Source organism: Trachurus japonicus, chromosome 21 (assembly GCF_045865225.1).
Source record: "Trachurus japonicus isolate A0001 chromosome 21, Traja_1.0".
Lineage (NCBI taxonomy): Eukaryota > Metazoa > Chordata > Actinopteri > Carangiformes > Carangidae > Trachurus > Trachurus japonicus.
In genome coordinates this window covers 36,336,225-36,363,047 of record NC_140927.1, presented here as the reverse complement: position 1 = coordinate 36,363,047, position 26,823 = coordinate 36,336,225, and the positions used below count along the sequence as shown (strand labels likewise).

The window sequence follows — 26,823 nt, the reverse complement described above, 5'->3', positions numbered from 1 at the left end:
CCTTCTAGGGTTGTCGGTAAACCAGGCATCCCCATTGGACCTGTCAAATTCAAAGATGTTACTGCTGATGGTGCTACCCTGAAGTGGGGTGCTCCTAAGGATGATGGTGGCTCAGAGATCACCAATTACATCTTGGAAAAGAGAGACTCCATCACCAACATGTGGGTGACCGTGTCCTCAGCTGTGGAGACCAACACCATGAGGGTGACCGGTCTCCATGAGGGCACAGAGTACATCTTCAGAGTCTGCGCTGAGAACAAATATGGCGTTGGAGAAGGACTGAAGTCTGAGCCCATAGTCGCTAAACATCCATTCAGTAAGTGATAACTTACTGTGTGTCATGTATCCAATGAAAGATAATGATAATGAAAAGGATGTTTAAGAATTGAACTTGACATTAAGCCTCTCTTGACCACTTTATCATTCTTTTTCTACAGACGTTCCCGATGCACCTCTTCCTCCTCAGATCATGAGCATGCGTCACGACTCTGCATATCTGGCCTGGTCTGACCCCAGAAAGACTGGAGGATCTCCCATCACAGGTGCAGTCACTTGAACTACCTATTGTCAGCCAGCTATGTTACTTTTATTTATTAATTTAACATGCATTTCATCTTTGCTTTCATGGATCTATGACTATTACAGTTCTAGACAAAAGCTTATGTTATTTCCTGTATCCCCTGCCCTTTGGTATTACACTTAGGTTACCATGTTGAGTTCAAGGAGAGGAACAGTATGTTGTGGAAGAGGGCAAGCCCAAATGCCTTGAGGATGAAGGAACACAAGGTGACTGGGCTTACTGAAGGCTTGGAGTACGAGTTCAGAGTCATGGCAATCAACCTGGCCGGCATTGGCAGACCAAGTGCTCCCACTGATCCACGGGTGGCCCTGGATCCCATTGGTAAGTATAGGAAGTGGCTGCAAGTATTGAAAAATACTGATGGTATAAAGAAACAGTTCTGCACTCATATCTTTCTGAAAATCTTTATTATTAGATGCCCCTGGTAAACCTGATGTGGTCAGCATCACAAGGAGCACAGTCACCCTGCAATGGACTGAACCAGAGTTCGATGGTGGCCACAGGCTGACCGGCTATATTGTCGAAAGACGTGATCTGCCATCTAAGATCTGGGTTAAGGCTAACAATGTGAATGTTGTGGATCCAGCGTTCACCGTAACGGATCTGCAGGAGGGTTGCAAATATGAGTTCAGGATCAGGGCAAAGAATGCTGCTGGTGCCCTCAGTCCGCCTTCTGAGCAGACAGACACCATCATCTGCAGAGACGAATATGGTGAGATGAATATTAAATATTTTAAATCACTGTTTTCAGTCGGAGGATACAACTATGAGGTAGAAACTTGGCATACTACACAGTGAAGTAAATTTTCTTTTTCCCCAACAGCTTCACCAACCATTTTGATTGATGCTCAAGTGATGGAGGGCCTGACTGTCCGAGCTGGTGATACCATTGTCATTACTGCCACAAGCATTTTAGGTAAACCTGCACCAACTTCATGTTGGTCAAAGGGAGGAAAGTACTTTAAACCCTCCGACATTGTTAATATCGAGACCACTGCTACTTCCTCTACTCTATCCGTCAAATATGCCGGGCGGAAGGACTCTGGAGACTACATCATAACTGCCAGCAACCCCTTCGGTGTAAAGGAGGAAACTGTTAAAGTCAAAGTTCTGGATGTCCCTGGTGCTCCTGGGCCAATAGAATGCAGTGGTATCTCCTCTGAAAAAGTTACTCTGACATGGACAGCACCTACGGAGGATGGAGGCTCACCAATAAAATATTACACACTGGAGAAGAGGGAGACCAGCCGCCTGCTCTGGACCATCCTGGAAGAGAAGGTTGTTGACTGTCACTATGTGGCACACAAGCTTATCCAGGGAAATGAATACTTCTTCAGAGTCTCTGCTGTGAACCAGTATGGTGCCAGTGAACCATCTCACTCTGAGGCAGTCAAGATGGTTGATAGATTTGGTATGTATAGTTAATTTATGATCTCCATTGCATTTTACATCAGGCATTTGCACTTGATTTTTTCTTTTCATAGCCTGTAGGATTGTTGACTGGGTTTCATATATCTCCTCCGTTTAGGTCCTCCTGGTCCACCATCCAAACCAGAGGTGGAGAAAGTGGATGGACATTCAGCTACTGTGACCTGGAGAAGGCCAGCTGAGGATGGAGGAAGTGATATCATTGGTTACTGTGTTGAGAAGAAGGAGAAAAAGGCTATGGGATGGGTCAGGGCTTCCAAGAAAACCATTGCTGAGCTCAGCTATGAGGTCACTGGTCTCACTGAGGGTTTGGAGTATGAGTTCCGCGTTGTTGCTGAGAACAAAGCTGGCTTTGGAGAGCCAAGTGAACCATCTATGCCTGTCAGAACAGTTGTTGTCGCTTGTGAGTAAAAAGCTGCGAAAAGCAAGCAGCAATATTACTTTACACAAATATTGCAGTATTTTATAATTACCATGTTCTTTTTACAGAGTGCTGTATTTATTTAAAAAATACACTAACCATTCCTTTTATGCTTGGCAGATGTGCCTGGCCCTCCAGTGAATCCAAGAGTTACAGACACAACCAAGACCACTGCCACACTGAACTGGGGCAAACCTCTTGATAATGGTGGACTTCAAGTCAATGGGTATTTGATTGAACACAAGAAAGAAGGTACCGAAGAATGGATTAAGGACACCCCTTCATCTCTACTTAGAATCACAGAATTTGTTGTTCCTGAGCTGGAAACCGGTGCTAAATACCACTTCAGAATTAGTGCTGTGAATGCTAAGGGGGCAGGTGAACCTGCTGAAACTCAAGAACTGGTTGAGATTGTGGAGCGTGCAGCTGAGCCAGATTTGGAACTGGATGTAGAACTGAGAAGAACCCTTGTTGTCAGGGCAGGATGCTCCATACGTCTCTTTGTGCCAATCAAGGGACGGCCTACACCTACAGTCACCTGGACTAAGGAGGGTGCTCCTGTCACACGCGCTGTCATTGACAGCACTGAGTCATTTACAATGCTGATTATTCCTGAGAGTTCAAGAGTCGATGCAGGCAAATATGAGCTAACTCTTGAAAACTCCGCTGGAAAGAAGAGTGCCGATATACATGTAAGAGTGCTGGATTCACCAGGACCTCCACTTAACCTCAAACCTGTCAAGATTGACAAGGAAAGCATTACTCTTCAGTGGGAGGTGCCTCTTATAGATGGTGGAGCCAAGATCACAAACTATGTCATTGAAAAGAGAGAATCAACCCGCAAGGCTTTTGCTACTGCAGTTACAAGCTGCCCACGTACATCAGTCAGGATCGGTGATTTGGGTGAAGGCTGTGAGTACTATTTCAGAGTGTCTGCTGAGAACGAGTATGGCATTGGTGAGGCGGTGGAAACCATAGATCCAGTTCGTGCATCCCAGGCACCAACTCCTCCAGAGAGTATTGTTCCTACTGATGTCACCAAGAGCTCTGTGAGTCTGGCTTGGACCAAACCCAAGCATGATGGTGGCAGCAGAATAACAGGATACGTCCTGGAAGCCCAAAAGAAGGGAACTGATCAATGGGCCCATGTAACAACAGTCAAGACCATGGATTTCACAGTGAAAAATCTAAATGAGAATGAGGAGTACATTTTCCGTGTAATGGCTGTCAACCATTCAGGTAGAAGTGCCCCACGCGAGAGCAAACCCATTGCAGTTAAAGACTCTACTTCATTGCCTGAGTTTGACTTGCGTGGTGTATGTCAGAAGACAGTTATTGCCAAGGCAGGAGATGACATCAAGGTTGAAATCCCAGTTATGGGACGTCCTAGACCAACTATCTCCTGGCAGAAGGATGGTGCAGCTCTGAAACTCACTCAGAGAACCAATGTGGAAGCTACTGCTGCCACTGTTGTCCTCAGCATCAATGAGTGCAACAGAGCTGACAGTGGTGTCTATACCTTGACAGGAAAAAACATTGTTGGCACTGTAACAGATAACATCATTGTCAAAGTACATGATGTGCCCGGGCCACCCAAGGGACCAATTCAGATTGTGGAAATATCTCGTACCTATTGCGTCTTTGCATGGGACACTCCTGAGAATGATGGAGGTGTTCCAATCACTAATTATGTGGTTGAGATCAGAGACACCACTACTCAAACATGGACAGAGCTGTCTTCTACTGTTATCCGTACCATGTTCAAAGCCATTCGGTTAAATACTGGCTCAGAGTACCAGTTTAGAGTAAAGGCTAAAAACAGATATGGTGTTGGACCCCCCATCACCTCATCAGCAGTGGTGGCTGCATATCCATTTAAAGCACCTGGACCTCCTGGCACTCCTAATGTTGTTGCATTTACCAAGGACTCTATAACGATTGGCTGGAATGAGCCTGTGTCTGATGGTGGTAATGAAGTCATAGGTTATCATGTTGAAAGGAAAGAAAGAAGCAGTATTATATGGCATAAGATCAGCAAGAGTATTGTGAAAGGAAATATCTTTAAAACCACTGGCCTTGAAGATGGTGTTGCTTATGAGTTCCGTGTAATGGCTGAAAACATGGCTGGAATTGGTAAGCCCAGCAAGGCCTCAGAAGCAATACTGGCCTTGGACCCTGTGGACCCACCAGGCCAACCTGTGCCAATATTTGTCAATAAGAACGTCATCACTATTCAGTGGACAAAGCCTGAGTATGATGGTGGCTTCAAAATCACTGGCTACACAGTTGAAAAGAAAGAACTGCCTGCTGGTCGTTGGATCAGAGCCAACTTTACCAACATCATTGAGACAACATTCACTGTCAGTGGGCTGACTCAAGATGCCTCCTATGAGTTCCGTATTATAGCCAGAAACTCAGCAGGTGCAGTAAGCGTGCCATCTGATCCCTCTGACCCAATCATCTGCAAAGATGATATTATCGAGCCACGCATTATGGTTGATGCCATCTTTAAGGATGTTGTTCTGCTGAAGGCAGGAGAGTCCTTTAAGCTTGATGCTGACATTGCTGGTCAACCAATACCATCTATGGTTTGGACCAAAAATGGAAAGGAGATTGAGAACACACTGAAACTGGATGTTAAGTTCACTGAATTGACAACAACACTGACCAACAAGGACTCTATCAGAACTGATGGAGGGGAATTTGTTTTGACTGCCACTAATGTTGGTGGATTTGCTAAGCACATATTCAAAGTTAAAGTGCTTGACAGACCTGGACCACCAGTTGGACCTCTCAAGGTGTCTGATGTCACAGCTGACAACTGTGTGCTGACCTGGTCTCCACCCACAGATGATGGTGGTGCTAAAATTGAAGGATATGTGGTTGAGAAACGTGAGTCAAGCAGACTGGTTTGGACCAATGTGGTTTCAGATCTACAGACTACACAATTCAAGGTGACCAAGCTGCTAAAAGGAAATGAATACATCTTCAGAGTTATGGCAGTAAACAAATATGGGCTTGGCGAGTCTCTTGAATCAGATCCCACTATTGCGGATAACCCATATGTGGTTCCAGATCCCCCAGAGAATCCTGAGGTGACGGCTATTACCAAGGACTCAATGGTTCTTATGTGGCAAGCACCTAAGAGTGACGGTGGAACACCCATCACCAACTACAATATTGAAAGGAAGGACAGAATAGGCCTCCGCTGGGTAAAATGCAACAAGAGGAAGGTCAAAGATCTTCAATTCAAGGCAACAGGCCTTGTTGTTGGGCATGAATATGAATTCAGAGTAATTGCTGAGAATGCTGCTGGAGTGGGTGCACCAAGTGTCTCCAGTCCATTCTACAAGGCAACAGATGGACTGTACAAACCAGGGGCTCCATGCAACCCAAGAATCTTAGACACAACCAAGTCCTCAATTACTGTTGCTTGGAACAAACCTGTATATGATGGTGGTTCTGACATCACTGGCTACATTGTAGAGACCTGCATCCCACTTGAAAAGGAAGAGGAGGAGGAATGGACCATTGTGACACCCAAAGAAGGTTTCCTTGCCACCTCATTCACCATTATTAACCTAAAGGAGAACCAGGAGTACAAGATTAACATCTCAGCTGTAAACAATGAAGGAATTGGAGAGGCAGTGTCTGTACCTGACAATACCAAGGCAGAGGACAGGCTTCTCCCACCTGAGTTGGATTTGGATGCTGAACTCCGCAAGGTTGTCAGTCTTAGAGCTTGCTGCTCACTTAGACTGTTTGTGCCTATCAGAGGCAGACCAACCCCTCAGGCTAAATGGACCAAAGGAGATGGTGAGCCTGTTGAGAGAGCAACCATTGACACCACAACATCATACACATTACTTGTAATTGAAAATGTCAACAGATTTGACAGTGGAAAGTACAATCTTACAGTTGAAAACAGCTCTGGCTCCAAGACTGTTACAGTCCAAGTTAGAGTGCTGGATACACCAAGTGCCCCACAGAATCTGAAGATTACTGCTGTAACAAAGGAAGCGGTCACTTTGACTTGGGATCCACCAGTGAATGATGGAGGAGTCAAGATTAAGAACTATATAGTTGAAAAACGTGAGTCCACAAGAAAAGCATATGCTACAGTCAATGCTCTGTGTCATCATAACACCTTCACAGTTAGCCAGCTCCTGGAAGGATGCAACTATTACTTCAGAGTTTTGGCTGAGAATGAATATGGCATTGGTTTGCCTATTGAAACCGGGGAATCAATTAAAGTGTCTGAGAAACCACAACCACCTGGCAAAATCACTCTTAAGGATGTTACCAAAAACAGTGTTACCCTTTCCTGGGAGAAGCCAGAGCATGATGGTGGCAGCAGAATAGGCTGTTATGTTGTTGAGATCCAGCCTAAAGGTGTTGATAAGTGGAGCCAGTCTTGTATTGTAAAGGAAACAGAAGCCACAATCAGTGGACTCAATGCAGGTGAAGAATACATGTTCCGTGTCGCAGCAAAAAATGAGAAGGGAGCAAGTGACCCACGTCAAATTGGTGTGCCTGTGATTGTGAAAGACCTTGTGATTGCACCTGTTGCCAAAATGCTGTTCAACACATTCAGTGTATTAGCCGGAGAAGACTTGACAGTGGAGGTTCCATATGTTGCACGTCCTAAGGCAGCTGTCTCCTGGGTAAAGGATGGTCAACCTCTGAAAAGAACTACCAGAGTTAACTTTGGTGCGACAGACAAAATGCTGAACCTCAGCATAAAAGAAGCCACTAGGGATGATGTTGGACAGTACCTGATTACTCTCACCAACACAGCAGGAGCGACAACAGCTAACATTGGCATAGTTGTCCTTGACAAACCTGGCCAGCCAGGTGGTCCTGTTAAGGTGGAGGAGGTCACTTCTGACAGTGTAACCATCTCCTGGAACCGACCTGAGTATGATGGTGGTTGCACCATCAAAAACTACATTGTGGAAAAGAGAGATACATCTACAACCACCTGGATGGTTGTATCTCCTAACCTTGCAAGAACCAAAATCAAGGCAGGCAGATTGAAGACTGGCTCTGAATATCAGTTTAGAATTACCGCAGAAAACAGATATGGGAAAGGACCAGTTCTTGTCTCAGCGTGTATTGTGGCTCAATACCCATACAAGCTCCCAGGGCCCCCAGGAACACCATCCATTGCAGCCTGGACCAAAGACAGCATGGTAGTGGCCTGGAATGAACCTGTGAATGATGGTGGAAGCCAGATTTTAGGCTACCATCTTGAACGTAAAGAGAGAAACAGTATTCTGTGGGTTAAGCTTAACAAGTCCATTATAACTGACCAAACCTTCAAGACCACTGGTTTGGAACCAGGAATGGAGTACGAATACAGAGTTTATGCTGAAAATATTGTTGGAATAGGCAAAATGAGCAAAGTGTCTGAGGGTCATATTGCTAGAGATCCCTGTGATCCTCCTGGCACCCCAGAGGCATCAAAGATCTCAAAGGACTCTGTGACTATCATTTGGACCAAGCCTGAGTATGATGGTGGAGCAAAGGTTACAGGCTACATTGTGGAAAAGAAAGAGCTCCCTGAAGGTCGTTGGCAGAAGGCTAACTTCACAAATATTATTGAGACAGAATATGTGGCAACTGGACTTGTGATGGACAATCAATATGAGTTCCGTGTCATAGCTAGAAATGCTGCTGGTGTTTTCAGTTTGCCCTCTTACAGCACTGGTCCTATCACTGCTAGGGATGAGATTGAACCACCACGCATCAGCATTGACCCAGAGTACACACAGACTATTGTGATTAATTCTGGAGACAACTTCAAGATCGATGCAGATGTTCATGGCAAACCATTGCCCTCTATCCATTGGATGAAAGGAGAGCAGGAATTAGGCAACACCATTCATAGAGAAATTAAGAACACACCCACCAAAGCATATATATCTGTCAAGGAAGCCAAACTTTCTGATGGAGGCGAATACACACTGCTGCTGAAAAACCCAGGCGGTGAAAAGGCTGTACAGGTCAATGTGGTTGTTTTAGATAAACCTGGAGAACCACAAGGACCTCTCATTATTACCGGAGTAACTAAAGACCGTTGCTCCATTGCATGGAAACCACCAATACAAGATGGTGGTAGTAAGATCTCTCACTACACTGTGGAGAGGAGAGAGACAAGCAGACTTGTTTGGACTGTTGTTGACCTCAAAGTGGAGAATATTTGTCTGAAGGTCACCAAGCTCCTGGAGGGCAATGAGTATATCTTTAGAGTCCGTGCTGTGAACCAGTTTGGAGTGGGTGCACCACTTGAGTCTGCTGCTGTTATAATTAAAGATCCATATTTGACCCCTGGACCACCTAAGAGCTTAGAAGTTTCACATATTAAAAAAGATTCAATGGTGCTCACCTGGGAGGCTCCTTCTGAAGATGGAGGCAGTCCTATTACTGGGTATATCATTGAGAAACATGACAAAGAGGGAGTAAGATGGACCAGATGCAACAGACAAACTGTCACTGACTTGACTTTCAAGGTCACTGGACTCCTAGAAAGTCATCTTTATGAGTTCAGAGTTGCAGCTGATAATGCAGTTGGTGTTGGTGAGCCAACTTCTCCAACTGTATTTTTCAAAGCTCTTGATCCCATTTTCAGACCTGGCCCACCACTCAATCCTAAAGTTACTGACACGACTAAATCCTCTGTATTCTTGTCATGGAGCAAGGTTATGTGTGATGGAGGCTGCGAGATTCAAGGATACATTGTTGAGTGTTGCACTACCACAATGTCAGCCGAGCCAGTTGAGGCTCCTGCAGAGGCCCAAGCTGAAGACGCCGCTGCCACAGCTGCACCTGCTGAGGAGTGGATAATGTGTACACCACCAACTGGTGTCAAGAAGACCAAGTTTGAAGTTCCAAACCTGAAGGAAAACCAGGCATACAAGTTTAGAGTATGTGCTATCAACAAAGTTGGAGTTGGTGAGCATGCCGATGTTTCTGGAGCCGTTGTTGCCCAGGACAGGCCAGAAGAGCCAGACCTTGACATTGACGCAGAACTGAGAAAGATTGTGACCATTAAAGCTGGAGCTTCCCTTAGGCTGTTTATCCCCATCAAGGGAAGACCCACACCTACCATTAAGTGGGACAAGGATGAAGCTGCCCTTAAAGAGACTGCTCAGGTTGAGGTGACAAGCAGTTACACATCCCTTGTAATTGACAAGATGAGCAGAAATGACAGTGGAAAATATACAGTCACTGCAGAGAACTCAAGTGGAACCAAATCAGCATTTGTTGTAGTCCGAGTTCTTGACACACCTAGTGCTCCTGTTAACCTCAAAGTGAAAGAAATTACAAACCAGTCAGTGACATTGGCGTGGGAACCACCACTGTTGGATGGTGGATCCAAGATCAAGAACTACATTGTTGAAAAGAGAGAGAGTACACGCAAAACATTCGCTGCTGTTGTAACAAATTGTCATGCTCTTTCATGGAAGATTGATCCACTCCAGGAGGGTTGTAGTTACTACTTCCGAGTGCTCGCTGAGAATGGACATGGTGTTGGATTGCCTGCAACAATTGTCGACCCTCTTAAGGTCTCGGAGGTGCCCCAGTCGCCAAAGAATTTGATTGTTACAGACCAAACCAAAACAAGTATCTCTCTGGCCTGGGAGAAGCCTGAGTATGATGGTGGTAGCAGAGTCATACAGTACCTGTTGGAGGTGCAGCTTAAGGGCCAGGATAAATGGTCTGGTGTTAACACATTTAAGACAATGGAAGCTACTGTTTCCAATCTGAACCCAGGAGAAGAGTATCTGTTCAGAATTACAGCAATGAATGATAAGGGAAAGAGTGATCCCAAAGTCCTTGCTGGCCCGGTAATGACCAAGGACTTGGTCTTTGAGCCTGATGTTCGACCAGCATTCAGCAGCTACAGTGTCCATGTGGGCAAAGACATGAATATTGACATTCCCGTCTTTGGACGTCCTAAGCCAACAGTCGCATGGTCTAAAGATGGAGCTCCTTTGAAGTTCACCACCAGAGTCAACATTCTCAATACACGAACACATACAACACTGAGCATTAAGGAGGCTGCAGGTGACGATGGTGGTATGTACAGTATACATGTTACTAACTCAGCTGGAAAGAAGGATACAACAGTTGAAGTCATTGTACTTGAAAAGCCTGGTCCTCCATCTGGTCCTGTGAGGTTTAATGAAGTCACAACACAGAGTGTCACTCTTTCATGGGACCCACCAAAACACAATGGTGGCTGCCAGATTTCCAACTACATTGTGCAAAAGAGAGATACTACTACGGCAACATGGGAAAATGTGACCATCAACTGCGCCAGAACCACCATTAAAGTGCATCGACTGAAGACTGGAGCTGAGTACCAGTTCAGGATCATTGCTCAGAACCGCTATGGCAAGAGTCATGGTCTGGATTCTTCTGCTGTGGTTGCTCAGTACCCATACAGAGAGCCGGGACCCCCAGGCACTCCTTTTATTGCCTCTCTCTCAAGAGACCACCAGGTTGTTGAGTGGCATGAACCTGTCACAGATGGAGGCAGCCCTGTTCTTGGCTACCATCTTGAAAGGAAAGAGAGGAATAGCATTCTCTGGGTCAAGATCAACAAGACGCTTATTCACGATACTACCTTCAAGAGTCACCCCTTGGAGGAGAGCATTGAATATGAATACAGGGTTTATGCTGAAAATATTGTTGGCATTGGCAGATGCAGTAAGGTCTCAGAGGGCTGCGTTGCTCGTGACCCATGTGATCCTCCTGGCATACCAGAGGCCATCCATGTGACTAAGGATATTATTGTCATTCAGTGGACTAAACCAGAGTATGATGGTGGCAGTAATATAACTGGCTATACTGTGGAGAAGCGTGATCTGCCAGAAGGCAGGTGGGGAAGAGCAAACTTCACTAATGTGATTGAGACCCAATTCACTGTGACTGGACTGACTGAAAATGCACAGTATGACTTCAGAGTCATTGCTAAAAATGCAGTTGGCACCATCAGTAAGCCATCCTTCAACAGTGGACCAATCACTGCAAGTGACAAGGTGGAGGCACCCAAATTTTCCATTGATCCAGCATTCACTAAGACCATAGTCATCAATGCCGGGGAGACATTTAAGCTTGATGCCGATGTCCATGGAAAGCCACTTCCTGCAATCCAGTGGATCAAAGATGAAAAACCAGTTGAAAATACTCTCAGACTAGAGATCAAAAACACAGAAAACCATGCAATGATTGTCATTAAGGATGCTGTTAGAATTGATGGTGGCGTTTACACCCTCCAGCTGACAAATGAAGCTGGCAGTGAAACTGTGCCGTTTAAAGTTGTGGTCCTGGACAAGCCTAGCCCATGTGAAGGACCCTTCCACATCACTGGAGTAGCTGAAGATAGATGTACACTAGTATGGCGTGCCCCTCTACATGATGGAGGTAGCCCTATTAAACATTATATCATTGAGAGAAGAGAGACTAGTCGTCTAGCTTGGACGGTTGTTTCTAATAGTTGTGAAACAACATGCTATAAAGTCACCAAGTTATTGGAAGGTAATGAGTATATGTTCCGGGTTATGGCTGTTAACAGTTATGGTGTCAGTGAACCACTGGCATCTGGTGGAGTAATTATGAAGACTCCATTTGTTACTCCTGGTCCACCTCACGTTGAGGATGTATCCAACATTGCCCATGATGGCATGACCATCACTTGGTCAGCCCCTGAGACTGATGGTGGCAGTGAGATTACCAACTACATAATTGAAAAGAAGGACAGAGCTGGAATCAAATGGACCAGATGCAATAGGCAGAAGGTCACTGATCTCTCCTTCAGAGTCACAGGCCTAACCACAGGGCATGAGTATGAGTTCAGAGTGGCTGCAGAGAATGTAGTTGGAATGGGAGAGCCAAGCCTTCCAAGTTCATACTACAAAGCCTGTGATCCCAAGTACAAACCCAGTGCCCCAGCATACGTGAATGTGATCGATTCCTCAAAGAGTTCAGTTACAGTATCGTGGGGTAAACCTCTGTCTGATGGTGGCAGTGCTATTCAAGGATATGTTGTTGAAGTCTGCAAGGCTGAAGAGGAGGAATGGACCATGGTTACTCCCCCAACTGGCCTCCGTGTCAACAAATACGAAATTACCAAACTTGCTGAGGGCCAGGAGTACAATATCCGGGTGTGCGCTCTGAACAAATTGGGAGTTGGTGAGGCAGCAGCTCTCTCTGGAACAGCTAAGCCAGAGGAAAGGGTGGAGCCACCAGAGATTCTACTTGACTCTGAGCTAAGAAAGGGCATTACTGTGAAAGCTGGTGGATCTGTTCGAATCCATATTCCTTTTAAGGGCAGGCCAACACCTGAGATTAAGTGGACTAAGGATGAAGGAGACCTGACTGAAAAGACAGTACTTGAGAAGGCTCTCAACTTCACACAGCTATCCATTGACTCATGTGACAGGAGTGATTCAGGAAAATACACCCTAAGCTTGACCAACAGCAGTGGCTCTGTGTCTGAATTTGTTGCTGTGAGAGTCTTGGATACACCTGGAGCCCCACAGAATCTTGTGGTTAAAGATGTCAAAAAGGATTCTGTCGTACTTGTATGGGATGCCCCACTCATTGATGCAGGTTCCAAAATCAAGAACTATGTCATTGATAAACGTGAATCAACCAGAAAAGCCTATGCTAATGTATCAACTAAATGCACAAAGACAACATTCAAAGTTGAGAACTTGATTGAAGGTGCTATGTACTATTTCAGAGTCATGGCTGAGAATGACTCTGGAGTTGGCCAAGCTGTTGAAACAAAGACAGCTTCCAAGGCTTCTGAGGTACCACTGCCTGTTGGAAAAGTCTTCCTCACTGATGTCACCAAGGCCACTGTCTCACTGGCCTGGGAAAAACCTCAGCATGATGGAGGCAGTAGAATTGGTGGCTACTTGATTGAGATGTTGCCCAAAGGTGCAGACAAGTGGGGAGTTGCAACAAATACAAAGACATGTGAGGGTACTGTCAAAGGACTCACACCTGGAACAGAATACTTATTCCGCATCGTTGCTTTCAACGAGAAGGGAAAGAGTGAGCCAATGGCACTTGCTGCACCAGTCACAGCTAGCGACATGACCTTGGAGCCAAGTGTAAAGATGCAATTCAACACTTACAGTGTATTAGCTGGTAAGGATATTAAGTTGGAGTTCCCTGTGCATGGCAGACCAAAACCTAGAATCACCTGGACCAAGGACGGTCAAACTTTGAAAGTGACATCCAGAGTCAATGTGGTAAACACTCAAGAAACAACTGCACTTCAAATTACTGAAGCATGCAAAGAAGACTTTGGTAAATACACAATTACAGCAACCAATACAGCTGGCACAATCACTGAGGATGTGTCTGTCATTATCCTTGACAAGCCCGGTCCATCAACAGGTCCAATCAAAGTTGTAGAAGTGAGTAACACCTTTGTCCATCTTGCTTGGGAACCTCCTGCGTACACAGGTGGATGCCAGGTGAAAAACTATATAGTGGAGAAGAGAGACACCACCACCACAACGTGGCAGTCTGTCACCAATCAGCTTGCTAGAACAGCTTTGAAGGTTACCAAGCTGAAGACTGGTGCAGAATACCAGTTCAGAATTATTGCTGAAAACAGGTATGGAAAGGGTGCACCTCTGGACTCCAAGTCTATTGTTGTGCAATATCCATATAAACCACCAGGGCCTCCAGGAACACCATACATCAAATCTGCAACAAAGGAAATGATGATCATTGAATGGAATGAGCCAGTCAATGATGGTGGCAGTGCAGTTATTGGATATCATCTGGAAAGCAAGGAGAGAAACAGCATTCTGTGGAACAAACTGAACAAGACTCTCATCACTGATACTCAGTTCAAGATCTGCAATCTCGAGGAGGGTATTGGATATGAATTCAGAGTTTATGCTGAGAACATTGTTGGAATTGGTAGATGCAGTAAAGTGTCTGACTCCTTTGTTGCTCGTGACCCATGTGACCCTCCTGGTGCTCCCGAAGCTGTATCTATTACTAAGAATCTGATCAAAATTCAGTGGACTAAGCCTCAGTATGATGGCGGCAGCAAAGTGAATGGATACATTGTGGAAAGGAAAGATCTTTCCTCCCCTGAGGGGCGCTGGGTAAGAGCTAACTTCACTAATATAGTTGAAACTGAGTATGCCAGCACTGGTCTGACAGAAAATGAGCAGTATGAATTTAGAGTTATTGCAAGAAATGCAGCTGGAGTCTTCAGCGAACCATCCGATAGCTCTGGACCTATCACTGCCACTGATGAGATTGAAGCACCTAGTACCTCAATGGATCCCAAATACAAAGATGTCATTGTTATCAATGCAGGAGAAAACTTGGTTCTTGATGCAGACATTCACGGGAAACCAATTCCTGATGTCTCGTGGCTAAAAGGGGGCAAGGAAATGGACAAAGCCCTGCGTATTGAAGTGAAAACAACAGGGAAGCGTGCATCCATGACCATTAAGGATGTAACCAAGCTTGACAGTGGCCACTATGACCTTGTCCTCAAAAACCTGGGTGGAACAAAAACCTTCCCCATCACTGTCAAAGTGCTTGACAAACCAGGTCCACCCACAGGACCCATGAGAGTAACAGGAGTCATGGCTGATAGGTGCATCATTTCTTGGGCTGAACCAACTCTGGATGGTGGGGCTAGTATTTCTCACTATGTTTTGGAGAAGAGAGAGACCAGCAGGCTGTCCTGGACAGTCGCTGCTCCAAATGTCAAGGGTCTCTTCTATAAACTGACTAGTTTGCTCCCTGGAAATGAATACATTTTCAGAGTCAGGGCAGTGAACAAATATGGTGTTGGTGATCATCTTGAGAGTGAACCAATAATTGCACGTAATCCATACAAACCACCTAGTGCTCCTGGAACCCCTGAAGGCAGCCAAATCACAAAGGACTCTATGATTCTGTCATGGACTGCTCCAGAACAGACTGGTGGAGCTGACATTGAGGGTTACCACCTTGAAAAACGTGACAAGGATAGTGTAAGATGGACAAAATGCAACCGACAAAAACTAACTGATACCCACTTCAAGGTCACAGGCCTGATGACAGATCACTTCTATGAATTCCGTGTTGCTGCTGAGAATGAGGCAGGAATGGGAGACCTCAGTGAATTGTCCTTGTTCTACAGAGCATGTGATTCTACAACAGCACCTGGGCCTCCACATCATCCTAAAGTGACAGATTCCACAAAGTCTTCTGTGTCTTTGTCATGGGGCAAACCTGACTTTGATGGTGGTGCCTATGTCAAGGGCTACATTGTTGAAATGAGGGAGTACACACCAGTGCCTGAATCAACAGAGGAGGCTGAAGAAGCACCAGCAGTAGACGCTATAGTTGAAAAAGAATGGACTATGTGCACCCCACCCACTGGTATTCAGGCCACTAAACTCACTATCTCAGACCTGAAGGAGGGTGGTGAGTACCAGTTCCGCGTCTGCGCAATCAACTCTGAGGGAGTAGGGGAGGCTGCAAATGTCCATGGCACTGTGGTTACCTCTGACAGAGTAGAAGCACCAGAGATTGAGCTGGATGCTGATCTCAGGAAGGTGGTGTCTGTTCGTGCTGGTGGAACTCTGCGTCTCTTTGTCGCTATCAGAGGAAGGCCTGAACCCTCTGTGAAATGGGAGAAGGTTGAAGGGACTCTTACAGAGCGTGCCGCAGTTGACACCACCAGTTCATATACTATGCTTGTCATCGACAATGTTAACCGCTTTGACTCTGGAAAATACTCACTAACACTAGAGAACAACAGTGGTACAAAATCTGCTATTGTTGCAGTGAGAATTTTGGACACACCAAGTGCACCACAAAACTTTGCTGTGAAGGAACTCAAGAAAGATTCAGTGACTCTTGCCTGGGATTCTCCACTCACTGACGGTGGCTCTAAAATCACAAACTACATTGTAGAAAAGAGAGAATCTGTCAGGAAGGCCTATACTACTGTCACCAGCAACTGCACTGCTAATTCATTCAAGATTGAAGATCTGCCCGAAGGCGGCATGTTCTACTTCAGAGTCTGTGCCGTTAATGAATATGGTCAAGGACAGATGGTTGCAACAAAGGAAATCAAAATATCTGAGGTGCCTCTTCCACCAAGCAAGGTTACCCTTGTAGATTTGACAAAGACCAGCGTGACACTTGCATGGGACAAACCTGCTCATGATGGTGGAAGCAAAATAATGTGCTATAACGTAGAGTTTAAGCCTAAGAGTGGAGATAAATGGGGAACAGCATGCACGGTCAAGGTGCCTGAAGCAACTATTCCCAATCTAACTCCCAATGAGTCCTACTTATTCAGAGTTGTTGCCATCAATGAGAAAGGAAAGAGTGAACCAAAGGATCTTGGCTTGCCTGTTGTTGCAAAGGATGTCGCAATTGAACCTTCTGTCAATTTATTGTTTACTTCATACAGTGTAAAAGCTGGAGATGACCTAGCTATTGAGGTTCCAGTAAGAGGCAGGCCAAAGCCTGTTGTGTCCTGGAAAAAGGATGGTCTCCCACTAAAGCAAACATCATCAGTGACTATTTTAAACACTGCAACCTCCTCCAAAATACTCATCAAAGAGGCTAGCAGAGACCATGTTGGCAAATATGAGATCTCCCTTGCCAACACAGCAGGAACTGTCACTAAAGATATTGGAGTTGTTGTCCTTGATAAACCTGGTCCACCTAAAGGTATCAAAGTGGATGCTGTGACCTCAGATAGCATCACACTGTCCTGGTCACCACCAGAGTATGATGGTGGGTGCTCCATCAGTAACTATATTGTCGAGAAGAGAGACACAAACACACAGGAATGGCAGATGGCAGCCAGCAATGTTGCCAGGACAAGTTTCAAGGCTGGCCGCCTGACACATGGAGCAGAGTACCAATTCCGTATCTATGCAGTCAACCGTTATGGAAAGAGTACACATCTGGATTCACCTGGAATTACTGCTCAGTATAACTTCAAACAACCCGGACCTCCTTCCACACCTATAGTGAAGTTGGCCACAAAGTCTTACATGTTGGTGATTTGGAATGAGCCAGTCACTGATGGTGGTAGTCCTGTTCTGGGCTACCATCTGGAAAGGAAGGAACGTACTAGCATTCTTTGGACAAAGATGAACAGGGGAATGATCAAAGATACAGAATACAAAGTCAATGCAATTGAGGAGGGTATGCTGTATGAGTACCGTATATATGCTGAAAATATTGCTGGCATTGGTAAATGTAGCAAAGCTTGTGAAGCAGTAGCAGCCCGAGATCCATGTGATCCTCCAGGCACACCTGTTGTCACTGCTGTTACCAGAACATCTGTGTCCCTGTCTTGGGATAAACCAGAATACGATGGGGGGGCCAAGGTTTCTGGCTACATCATTGAGCGCAGGGACCTTCCCGAAGGACGCTGGACAAGGTGCAACTTTACCAATGTGCCTGAAACTCACTACGATGTGACAGGCCTTACAGAAAACAGCCAGTATGATTTCCGTGTCATTGCTAAGAATGCAGCTGGTTTGTTCAGTGAACCATCTGACAACACTGGCTCTATCACCGTCAAGGATGATGTGGATCCACCACGCATTATGATGGATGTCAAGTTTAGAGAGACAGTGCTTGTGAAAGCAGGTGAAACTCTGAAAATTAGTGCCGACCTCGCTGGACGACCTGCTCCTGTCGTTTCCTGGACCAAGGATGGGAAGGAGATTGAACTGAGAGCCAGAATCCAGATTGTGTCTACAGATACCAGCACCTCTGTCATCGTAAAGGACTGCATCAGGAGAGATACAGGACAGTATGCACTGACTCTCCAGAACATTGCCGGAACAGTTACAATGCCAATAAACTGTGTGATTCTTGACAAGGCAGGACCTCCAGCCGGACCTCTCCAGATCACAGGTCTAACAGCTGAGGAGTGTACTCTGTCATGGGGTTCTCCTCAGGAGATCGGTGGTGCTGAAATCACACATTATGTTGTTGAAAAGCGTGAGACCAGCCGCCTGGCATGGACACAGGTGAAAGGGGATGTCACAAAAACATATTTCAAAGTCCGAGGACTCCTTAAAGGTAATGAATATATCTTCAGGGTTTTGGCTGTCAACAAGCACGGACATGGTGAGGCTCTTGAGAGTGAAGCTATAAAGGTTACAGATCCATACACTTTTGCCACTGCTCCAGCTGGTGTTGATGTCACTACTATAACTGGAGATTCAATGACCATCACCTGGTGCAAGCCAGCCAGTGATGGAGGCAGCCCTGTTCTTGGATATGTAATTGAGCGCCGTGAGAAGACAGGTATGCGCTGGGTCCGTGTGAACAGAGATCTAGTTGTTGAATGTACCACAGTAGCAACCAAACTACGCAAGGGTTGTGAATACGACTTCAGAGTCTATGCTGAAAATGCTGCTGGTCTTAGTCCCCCAAGTGAACATTCTGCAACCTTCAGAGCACTGGATGCTCTAGTTGTTCCCTCACGCCCAACCAAGCCAAAAATTGTCAATTCAACCAAGGACAGTGTGTCCATTGTCTGGAAACCACCAACAAATGATGGTGGTGCTCCCATCCTTGGATACAGTGTGGAATACAGAGACTTCATCCGTAAACCAGAGCCAGAGGTTGAGGAAGAAGAAGAAGAATATGAGGACGAGGAGGAGGAAGAGGAGGAACCTGAATCGCCTGAAGAACTAGCAAGATGGGTTGAGGCAATTCCTCTTACCAAGAGCTTGGAATTCACAATCAAAGGATTAAAGACAGATGCAGAATATGAATTCTGTGTCAAAACAATAAACAAAATTGGCAGCAGTGTGCGTAGCCTGTACTCAGATGCGGCTGCAGCCATGGACAGAACATCAGAGCCATCATTTGATGTTGACATTGAGATGCGCAAAGTACATCTTGTCAAACATAACACAGCATTTACTCTAAGTGTGCCATTCAAGGGAAAACCTGTCCCATCAGTGGAATGGACCAAGGAAGGTGTTGACCTAAAGGTGAGAGGAACCATTGAAGCAACAGATATCAGCACTTCACTGACTGTCGAGAAGGCAACTAGAAATGACTCTGGAGAGTACAGCGTCACTATCGAATCACCTCTTGGAAAAGCAACATTGCCCATGGTTGTTAAGGTGCTTGACTCTCCAGGACCTCCTGTCAATGTTAAAGTTTCAGCAGTGACTAGAGATTCTGCAACCCTCATTTGGGAACCTCCAGAGAATGATGGTGGTGATGCAGTGAAGGCCTACCATGTTGAAAAACGTGAGGCCAGTAAGAAGGCCTGGGTGTGTGTGACCAGCAACTGCCATGCACTTAGCTACAAGGTGGAAGACCTCCAGGAGGGAGCCATCTATTACTTAAGAGTTATTGGAGAAAATGAGTATGGAGTGGGGGTCCCTCAGGAGGCCAAGGCTGGAACCAAGATAACAGGTAACATATGAATTTACTATCAGTAAAGTTGATTTGATAATTTCAGTTTCAATCAAACATGCTTGATAAAATGTCTGCCTTTTACAGAGGTACCAAGTGCACCAATGAAACTTGGCGTCGCAAATGTTACAAAGGACTGCGTAACAATTGCTTGGACAAGACCTGAATACGATGGCGGTAGCAGGGTCACCGGTTACCTTATTGATGCGCTGGAGAAGGGACAGACCAAGTGGGTGAAGTGTGCCACTGTTAGGACCATGACTCACACCATCAAGAGCCTGAGGGAGGGTGCTGAGTACTTCTTCAGGGTCCGTGCTGAGAACCACGCTGGACTCAGCGAACCCAAGGAGATGATTGTACCCGTTATTGTCAAGGAAATACAAGGTAGTATCCCTAGTTTTGCTACTACGTTTTGATAATTTGCATATTTTGTGATTATACCAAGAGAATAGGACACAATGCTAAAATTGAGGGTAATATATTTTTACAGATGGATTTGTTTTGTATTAAATGTAATAGGGTGAAATACTGACTGAAAAGTCCAGGTAATTGACACTAATGGAGGTATTAGATTGTGACATAATTGATCAAATTCCTATTTTATCTTTTTCAACAGAGGCTCCAGAGTTTGACTTGAAGAACTACCCCAAGAACACAGTTTATGTGAAAGCAGGATCTAACCTGACCTTTGAGATTCCTCTCACTGGCAGACCCATGCCTAAAGTGACAATGTCCAAAAACAATGTTGTCATCAAAGGATCCAAGAGATTGCTGACAGAAGTAACACCAGACAGTTTAATCATCACCCTAAATGAAAGTATTGCAAGTGATGCTGGCAAATATGACGTCACTGCCTCAAATGCCGGAGGTACCACGAAAATCTTCATTATCTTTGTTGTGATGGACAGACCTGGACCTCCTGTTGGTCCAGTTGAGATTGGAGAGGTCGGTGAGACGACAGTGTGTCTGAAATGGGCTCCCCCAGAGTATGATGGTGGCAGTCCTGTTACCAACTATGTTGTTCTGAAACGTGAAACCAGCACTCCTACCTGGGCAGAGGTATCAACAAACATTGCAAGAAGTGCAATCAAGGTGACTAAGCTGACCAAGGGGGAGGAGTATCAGTTCAGAATCAAGGCTCAGAACCGCTATGGTCTTGGTGACCACATCGACAGCAAATCGGTCATGATAAAGCTTCCATACAGTAAGTCAATCTAGTCTTTTGTTGTGTTAATTATCCTTTTTCTTGAATGACTATGTCAGTGTGTGTGTGTGTGTGTGTGTGTGTGTGTGTGTGTGTGTCACATAGTAATCTTTTGTGTCACAGATGATAAATTGTTTGGAATGAACACTTACATGACTGATATCCATTACAGCCATCCCAGGACCTCCATCCACACCATGGGTCAGCTTTGTGTCCAGGGAGAGTCTGACAGTCTGCTGGAATGAGCCAGTTAATGATGGTGGAAACCCTGTGATAGGATATCATCTTCAGATGAAGGAGAGGAGCAGCATCCTCTGGCAGAAGGTCAATAAGACCGCAATCCCAGGAAACCAATGGCGAATTACAAATATCTGCCCTGGTCTTTTCTATGAATTCAAGGTGGCAGCTGAAAATGCAGCTGGCATTGGAAAGCTGAGCAAGACCTCTGAGGAGGTGCTTGCAATTGATGCTTGTGGTAAGTGCTTTTAATTTGAATCACTGTTCTCTAGTTTTAAAGGGACATTTATGCTAGCTTTAAATGAAGAGCTTCCACTAAAAATCTTCTTTACTGCTGTTTAATTTAAACTGCATCTTTCTTACTTCAATGTTACAGAACCCCCAGCAAACGTCCATGTCACAGAAGTTACTAAGAACTCAGTCAGTCTGGCCTGGCAGAGGCCTCCATACGATGGTGGCAGCAAGATTACTGGCTACAGTGTGGAGAGGAGAGACGCTCCCAATGGAAGATGGGTGAAGGCCAACTTCACAAACATCATTGAAATGGGCTTCACTGTATCTGGACTAAGCCAGGATGAGTCTTATGAATTCAGAGTGTATGCCAGGAATGCTGTTGGGTCTGTCAGCAACCCATCTCTCATTGTTGGCCCAGTCACTTGTATTGATGCATGTGGTGAGTTTTCAACTTCGATCTATGGTTCAATTTGTTGTTTATTTTTTATTAAATGTACCTATACGTCACCGCTATTATCTCATGACCCACAGGTGCCCCAGCCATTGACCTTCCACCAGAGTATCTGGATGTGGTTCAGTACAAGGCTGGAACATCAGTTAAACTCAGAATTGGAATTATTGCAAAGCCTCTTCCAACAATTGAGTGGCTCAAGAATGGAAAGGAGCTGGTGGCAACCTCCACTGTATCTATTGAAAACTCAACTGACTCTTCAGCTGTTTTGATCAAGGATGCAACTCGCCATGATACAGGTTCATATGAGGTCAAGATCAAGAATGTTCTTGGATCAGCTTCTGCAACCATCAGGATTGAAATCCTTGGTATATCCTTTGTCATTTACACATAAGTTTCATATCCGTTTGAATTAAGATGTTCATGGTGTTGATGCTCATGTGATCTTCCTTTTTTTACCCTACACTCAGACAAACCTGGACCGCCAACTGGCAACATTAACTTCAACCTCATCACAGCAGATAGGATCCTCTTCTGCTGGGAACCTGTGCCTGAATCTGACCAGGGAGGCTCCAGTTTGACCCATTACATTGTGGAGAGGCGTGAAACCAGCCGAGTGGTCTGGTCAACAATTTCAGATAAACACAGCACAGACCAAACACATGTTAGTGTCAGCAAGCTGATGCGTGGAAATGAATATGTGTTCCGCGTCATGGCTGTTAATAAGTTTGGAGTTGGAGAACCACTGGAGTCAGAGCCTGTCATCGCCAAGAATGCCTTTGGTAAGCCTTGCCTCTATAGAGTGCTGAATTTTGAATAAAAACCATATCATTTGTCTGAAGCAGCGTAATGACATTTTGGATTTCCTTAATATATTTATTTTCCCTTTGTATAGTTTCTCCTGGCCAGCCTCATACTCCTGAGGTGAACATCATCACTAAATCCACCATGGTCGTAGAATGGGACAAACCAGGTGTAGATGGAGGTAGTGCAGTCACTGGCTACTACCTGGAGAGACGAGACAAGAAGAGCTCACGCTGGATCAGAGTTTACAAAGACCCCATCAGTGAGCTCAAAAAGACTGTCTACCACTTGACAGAAGGAAATGAGTACCAATATCGTGTCTGTGCCATTAACAAGGCTGGAGAGGGACCGTTCTCAGATGGATCAGATTACTACAAGGCTGCTGACCCAGTTGGTAAGTTCTCTTCCATTCACATGTTTAACAAAAAATGAGACAAAATGTGCAGCCACACTGACAAAACTCCTGTTTACAGATCCACCAGATGAGCCTTGTAAGCTGAAGGTGGTGGACTCCACCAAGACATCCATCACTATGGGTTGGTCCAAGCCAGAATGGGATGGAGGCAGCGAGGTCATCAGCTACATGTTGGAGAAGCTTGTTGAGGGAGAGGAAGAATGGGCTATGATTACCTCCAAGGGAGAGGTCAAGACAACAGAGTACACAGTCCATGACTTAAAGCCAGATGTCAACTACTTCTTTAGAGTTTCTGCTGTAAACTGTGCTGGCCGTGGAGAGCCTCTGGAGATGACTGAGCCTGTACAAGCTAAGGATATCTTAGGTAAATTTGTCACTGATGTTGAAAAAATTTGTTTACAAGATTAAGTCTTCTTTTGTTCATATCTTCCTCACATATGACAGTCCCTGTGTGACCTTGACTATTTTTCTTGATCTTCACAGAGGAGGCCCAGATTGACTCAGATGTGGCCATGAGAACTCACTACATTGTGAAAGCTGGCAAAGATGTGGAGCTCACAGTTCCTCTGAAGGGCAGACCTTCTCCCACTGCTTCATGGAGCAAGGGAGAAGAATGCATTGACCGCAACCCCCAATATGAGTTCCATCACTCAGACACAACCACAGTCCTTGTTATGCGTGAAGTGACCAGGCTTGACACTGGAAAGTACACAGTCAAGATAGAGAACGGCGTGGGAGAGCCCAAGACACTGACCTTGTCTGTGAAGGTACAGGACAGCCCTGCTCAGTGCAGAAACCTGGTCCTAAAGGAGGTGACCCGTGGAAAGGTTATTCTCTGCTGGGAGCCTCCACTCCTTGACGGTGGTGCTGAGATCACAAATTACATTGTGGAAAAGAGAGACTCCTCTAAGAGGTCCTTCTCTGCAGTGACAAGCAAATGCACAGACACGACATACACAATTGAAGATCTCTCTGAAAAGACATCCTACTTCTTCCGTGTGTTAGCGGAGAATGAGAATGGTGTTGGTGATCCATGTGACACACCTGAGCCTGTGAAGGCCACAGAGACTCCTGGACCAGTCAAGGAGGTCTCTATGAAGGATTCATCAAAGACGTCTGTCACTCTGCAGTGGCTGAAGCCTGATTACGATGGTGGCAGCATCATCTCTGACTACGTCATCGAGAAGAAACTTAAGGATGAGGAATGGTCACTGGGAGGAACCAGTAGACAGTGTGAGTTTGAGGTCAAGAAACTCAAAGAGCACTCAGACATGTTCTTCAGAGTGGCTTCCAGGAATGAGAAGGGACAGGGTGACTTTGTTGAGATTGGACCTATCAAGGTCATTGATTACATAATCACACCTGAAGCATGCCTTGCAGAGTACCCAGGTGGCAGCATCAGTGTTCGCCTGGGTCATAATGTGCACATCGAGCTGCCATACAAGGGCAAACCCAGACCAGCTACTTTGTGGCTGAAGGACAACCTGCCTCTGAAGGAAAGTGACCAAATACGATTCAAGAAGACAGAAAATAAAGCCACTTTAATGATTAAGAATGTAAAGAAGGAGAATGAGGGTAAATACACCCTGACCCTTGACAATAAGGTCAACAGGAGATCCTTCCACATTCATGTCATCACACTTGGACCACCTTCAAAGCCAGTTGGACCCATCCGACTGGATGAAGTGAGAGCTGAAAACATCATGATCTCGTGGGACGAACCCAATGATGATGGCGGAGGTGATATCACCTGCTACACAGTGGAGAAGCGTGACACCTCCCAGAATGTCTGGAAGATGGCCTGCTCCAGTGTACAGGATACTCAGTTCAGGGTACCCAACCTCATCAAAGGTCTCCAGTACCAGTTCAGAGTGTGTGCTGAGAACAGATATGGTGCCAGTGAACCTCTGATCTCACAGATGGTCGTTGCTAAGCACCAGTTCAGGCCTCCAGGTCCACCAGGCAAGCCTGTTGTCTACAATATCACCAACGATGGCATGACCATCCGGTGGGAGCAGCCCATCTATGACGGTGGCACCCCCATTCAGGGCTTCCATGTGGAGAAGAAAGAAAAGAATAGCGTCATGTGGCAAAAAGTAAACACTATGCTGGTCAAAGAAAACGACTTTAGGATTTTGGAACTCATTGAGGGTCTTGAGTACTCCTTCAGAGTCTACGCCCAGAACGATGCTGGCTTCAGCCGAATGAGTGATGAGAGCAAGCCAGCCATGGCTGTCAGTCCTGTCGGTGAGTGCTGAGTTCAGACAATCTTATTATTCTCAGCTTAGTTATAAAACCTGAATTAGAGTGAAGCACTTTGACAAAAATAAGTTTAACACTGCATCTCATGTCTTCCAGATCCTCCTGGCCAGCCTGACTACACCGATGTGACTATTGACTCAGTGGCACTGAAATGGGATGCACCCAAACGTGATGGCGGCAGCAAGATTACTGGCTACACCATTGAGAAGCGCCAAGGACATGGCCGCTGGTTCAAGGCCAATTTGACTGATGTGCATGAGTGCGAGTACACTGTCAGTGGGTTGGCAACAAATGAACGCTATGAGTTCAGAGTCATTGCCAGAAATGCCATTGGCGTTGTCAGTCCTCCTTCCAACTCATCTGGCTTGATTGTGGTCAGAAGTGAGAATGGTGAGTAATGACAGGACAGCACGAGCTATGTGGGCTGTAAGGTTAAACTGTAGATAATGTAATAGATGAACATAGTTTTTGTTGAACCTTCTCACTGGCGAAAAATATAAGTCTAACTTTCTGAAAGTGACATTGTTGAAACTTAGTTATTCTAAACACTTGAAATGAATAACTCCCATTTCTTTCAAAACCAGCTTGTCCAAATATCGAGTTTGGCCCAGAGTACTTCGAGGGCTTAACAGTCAAGGCAGGAGACAACATCAGGCTGAAGGTAACCATCACTGGACGCCCAGTTCCAAAGATTGTCTGGTTCAGAGATGGGGTGGAGGTAACCAAAAAGATGATGGACATTATCAATGTAGCCGGGTCCAGCACCTTGTTTGTCAGGGATGCTGACCGCACACACAGTGGTCTCTACACTGTGGAGGCTACTAATGGATCTGGATCCAAGAAGGAGAACATCCTTGTTCAAGTCCAAGGTGCCCACTTTTTTCTCTTTATATCGCAGCATACTTTAATATACTGTTATATTTATTTTTTTATGTTCTAACATAATTTTCACACATCTCCATGGTACAGACACTCCTGGGGAGCCAGTGGGACCCATCACTTTCAGTCACATCTCAGAGGGCAAGTGCACTCTGTCATGGAGCCCACCAGTAAACGACGGATGTTCTGAGATCTCACATTACATAATTGAGAAGCGTGAGACTGCCAAAATCTCCTGGGCCTTGGTGTCTGATGAATGTACCGAGTGCACGTTCGATGCATCCAAGCTCATCAAGACCAATGAGTACCAGTTCAGGGTCTCTGCTGTGAACAAGTTTGGAGTTGGCAGACCTTTGGAATCCACCCCCATCATTGCTCAAATGCAATACAGTAAGCGGAAAGATCTTAATATTTAGTATTTCAGACAAGAGATGTATCTATCTATATATGGTCAATA

General features: G+C 45.5%; 1 protein-coding gene across 1 annotated transcript in view; it reads left to right on the top strand.

Annotated features, from left to right (window-relative positions):
• ttn.1 (titin, tandem duplicate 1) overlaps positions 1-26,823 on the top strand; it is a 151,539-nt gene that overhangs the window by 104,609 nt on the left and 20,107 nt on the right. The window contains exons 110-128 of the mRNA XM_085764669.1: positions 9-316; positions 438-542; positions 704-901; positions 996-1,292; positions 1,404-1,991; positions 2,109-2,411; positions 2,550-19,880; positions 19,968-20,264; positions 20,497-21,084; positions 21,257-21,559; positions 21,698-21,994; positions 22,087-22,374; positions 22,477-22,788; positions 22,902-23,204; positions 23,284-23,589; positions 23,709-25,472; positions 25,584-25,877; positions 26,072-26,356; positions 26,457-26,756. Coding sequence (XP_085620795.1) covers positions 9-316; positions 438-542; positions 704-901; positions 996-1,292; positions 1,404-1,991; positions 2,109-2,411; positions 2,550-19,880; positions 19,968-20,264; positions 20,497-21,084; positions 21,257-21,559; positions 21,698-21,994; positions 22,087-22,374; positions 22,477-22,788; positions 22,902-23,204; positions 23,284-23,589; positions 23,709-25,472; positions 25,584-25,877; positions 26,072-26,356; positions 26,457-26,756 — 24,467 coding nt within the window. The remainder of the gene's footprint in view (positions 1-8; positions 317-437; positions 543-703; positions 902-995; positions 1,293-1,403; positions 1,992-2,108; positions 2,412-2,549; positions 19,881-19,967; positions 20,265-20,496; positions 21,085-21,256; positions 21,560-21,697; positions 21,995-22,086; positions 22,375-22,476; positions 22,789-22,901; positions 23,205-23,283; positions 23,590-23,708; positions 25,473-25,583; positions 25,878-26,071; positions 26,357-26,456; positions 26,757-26,823) is intronic.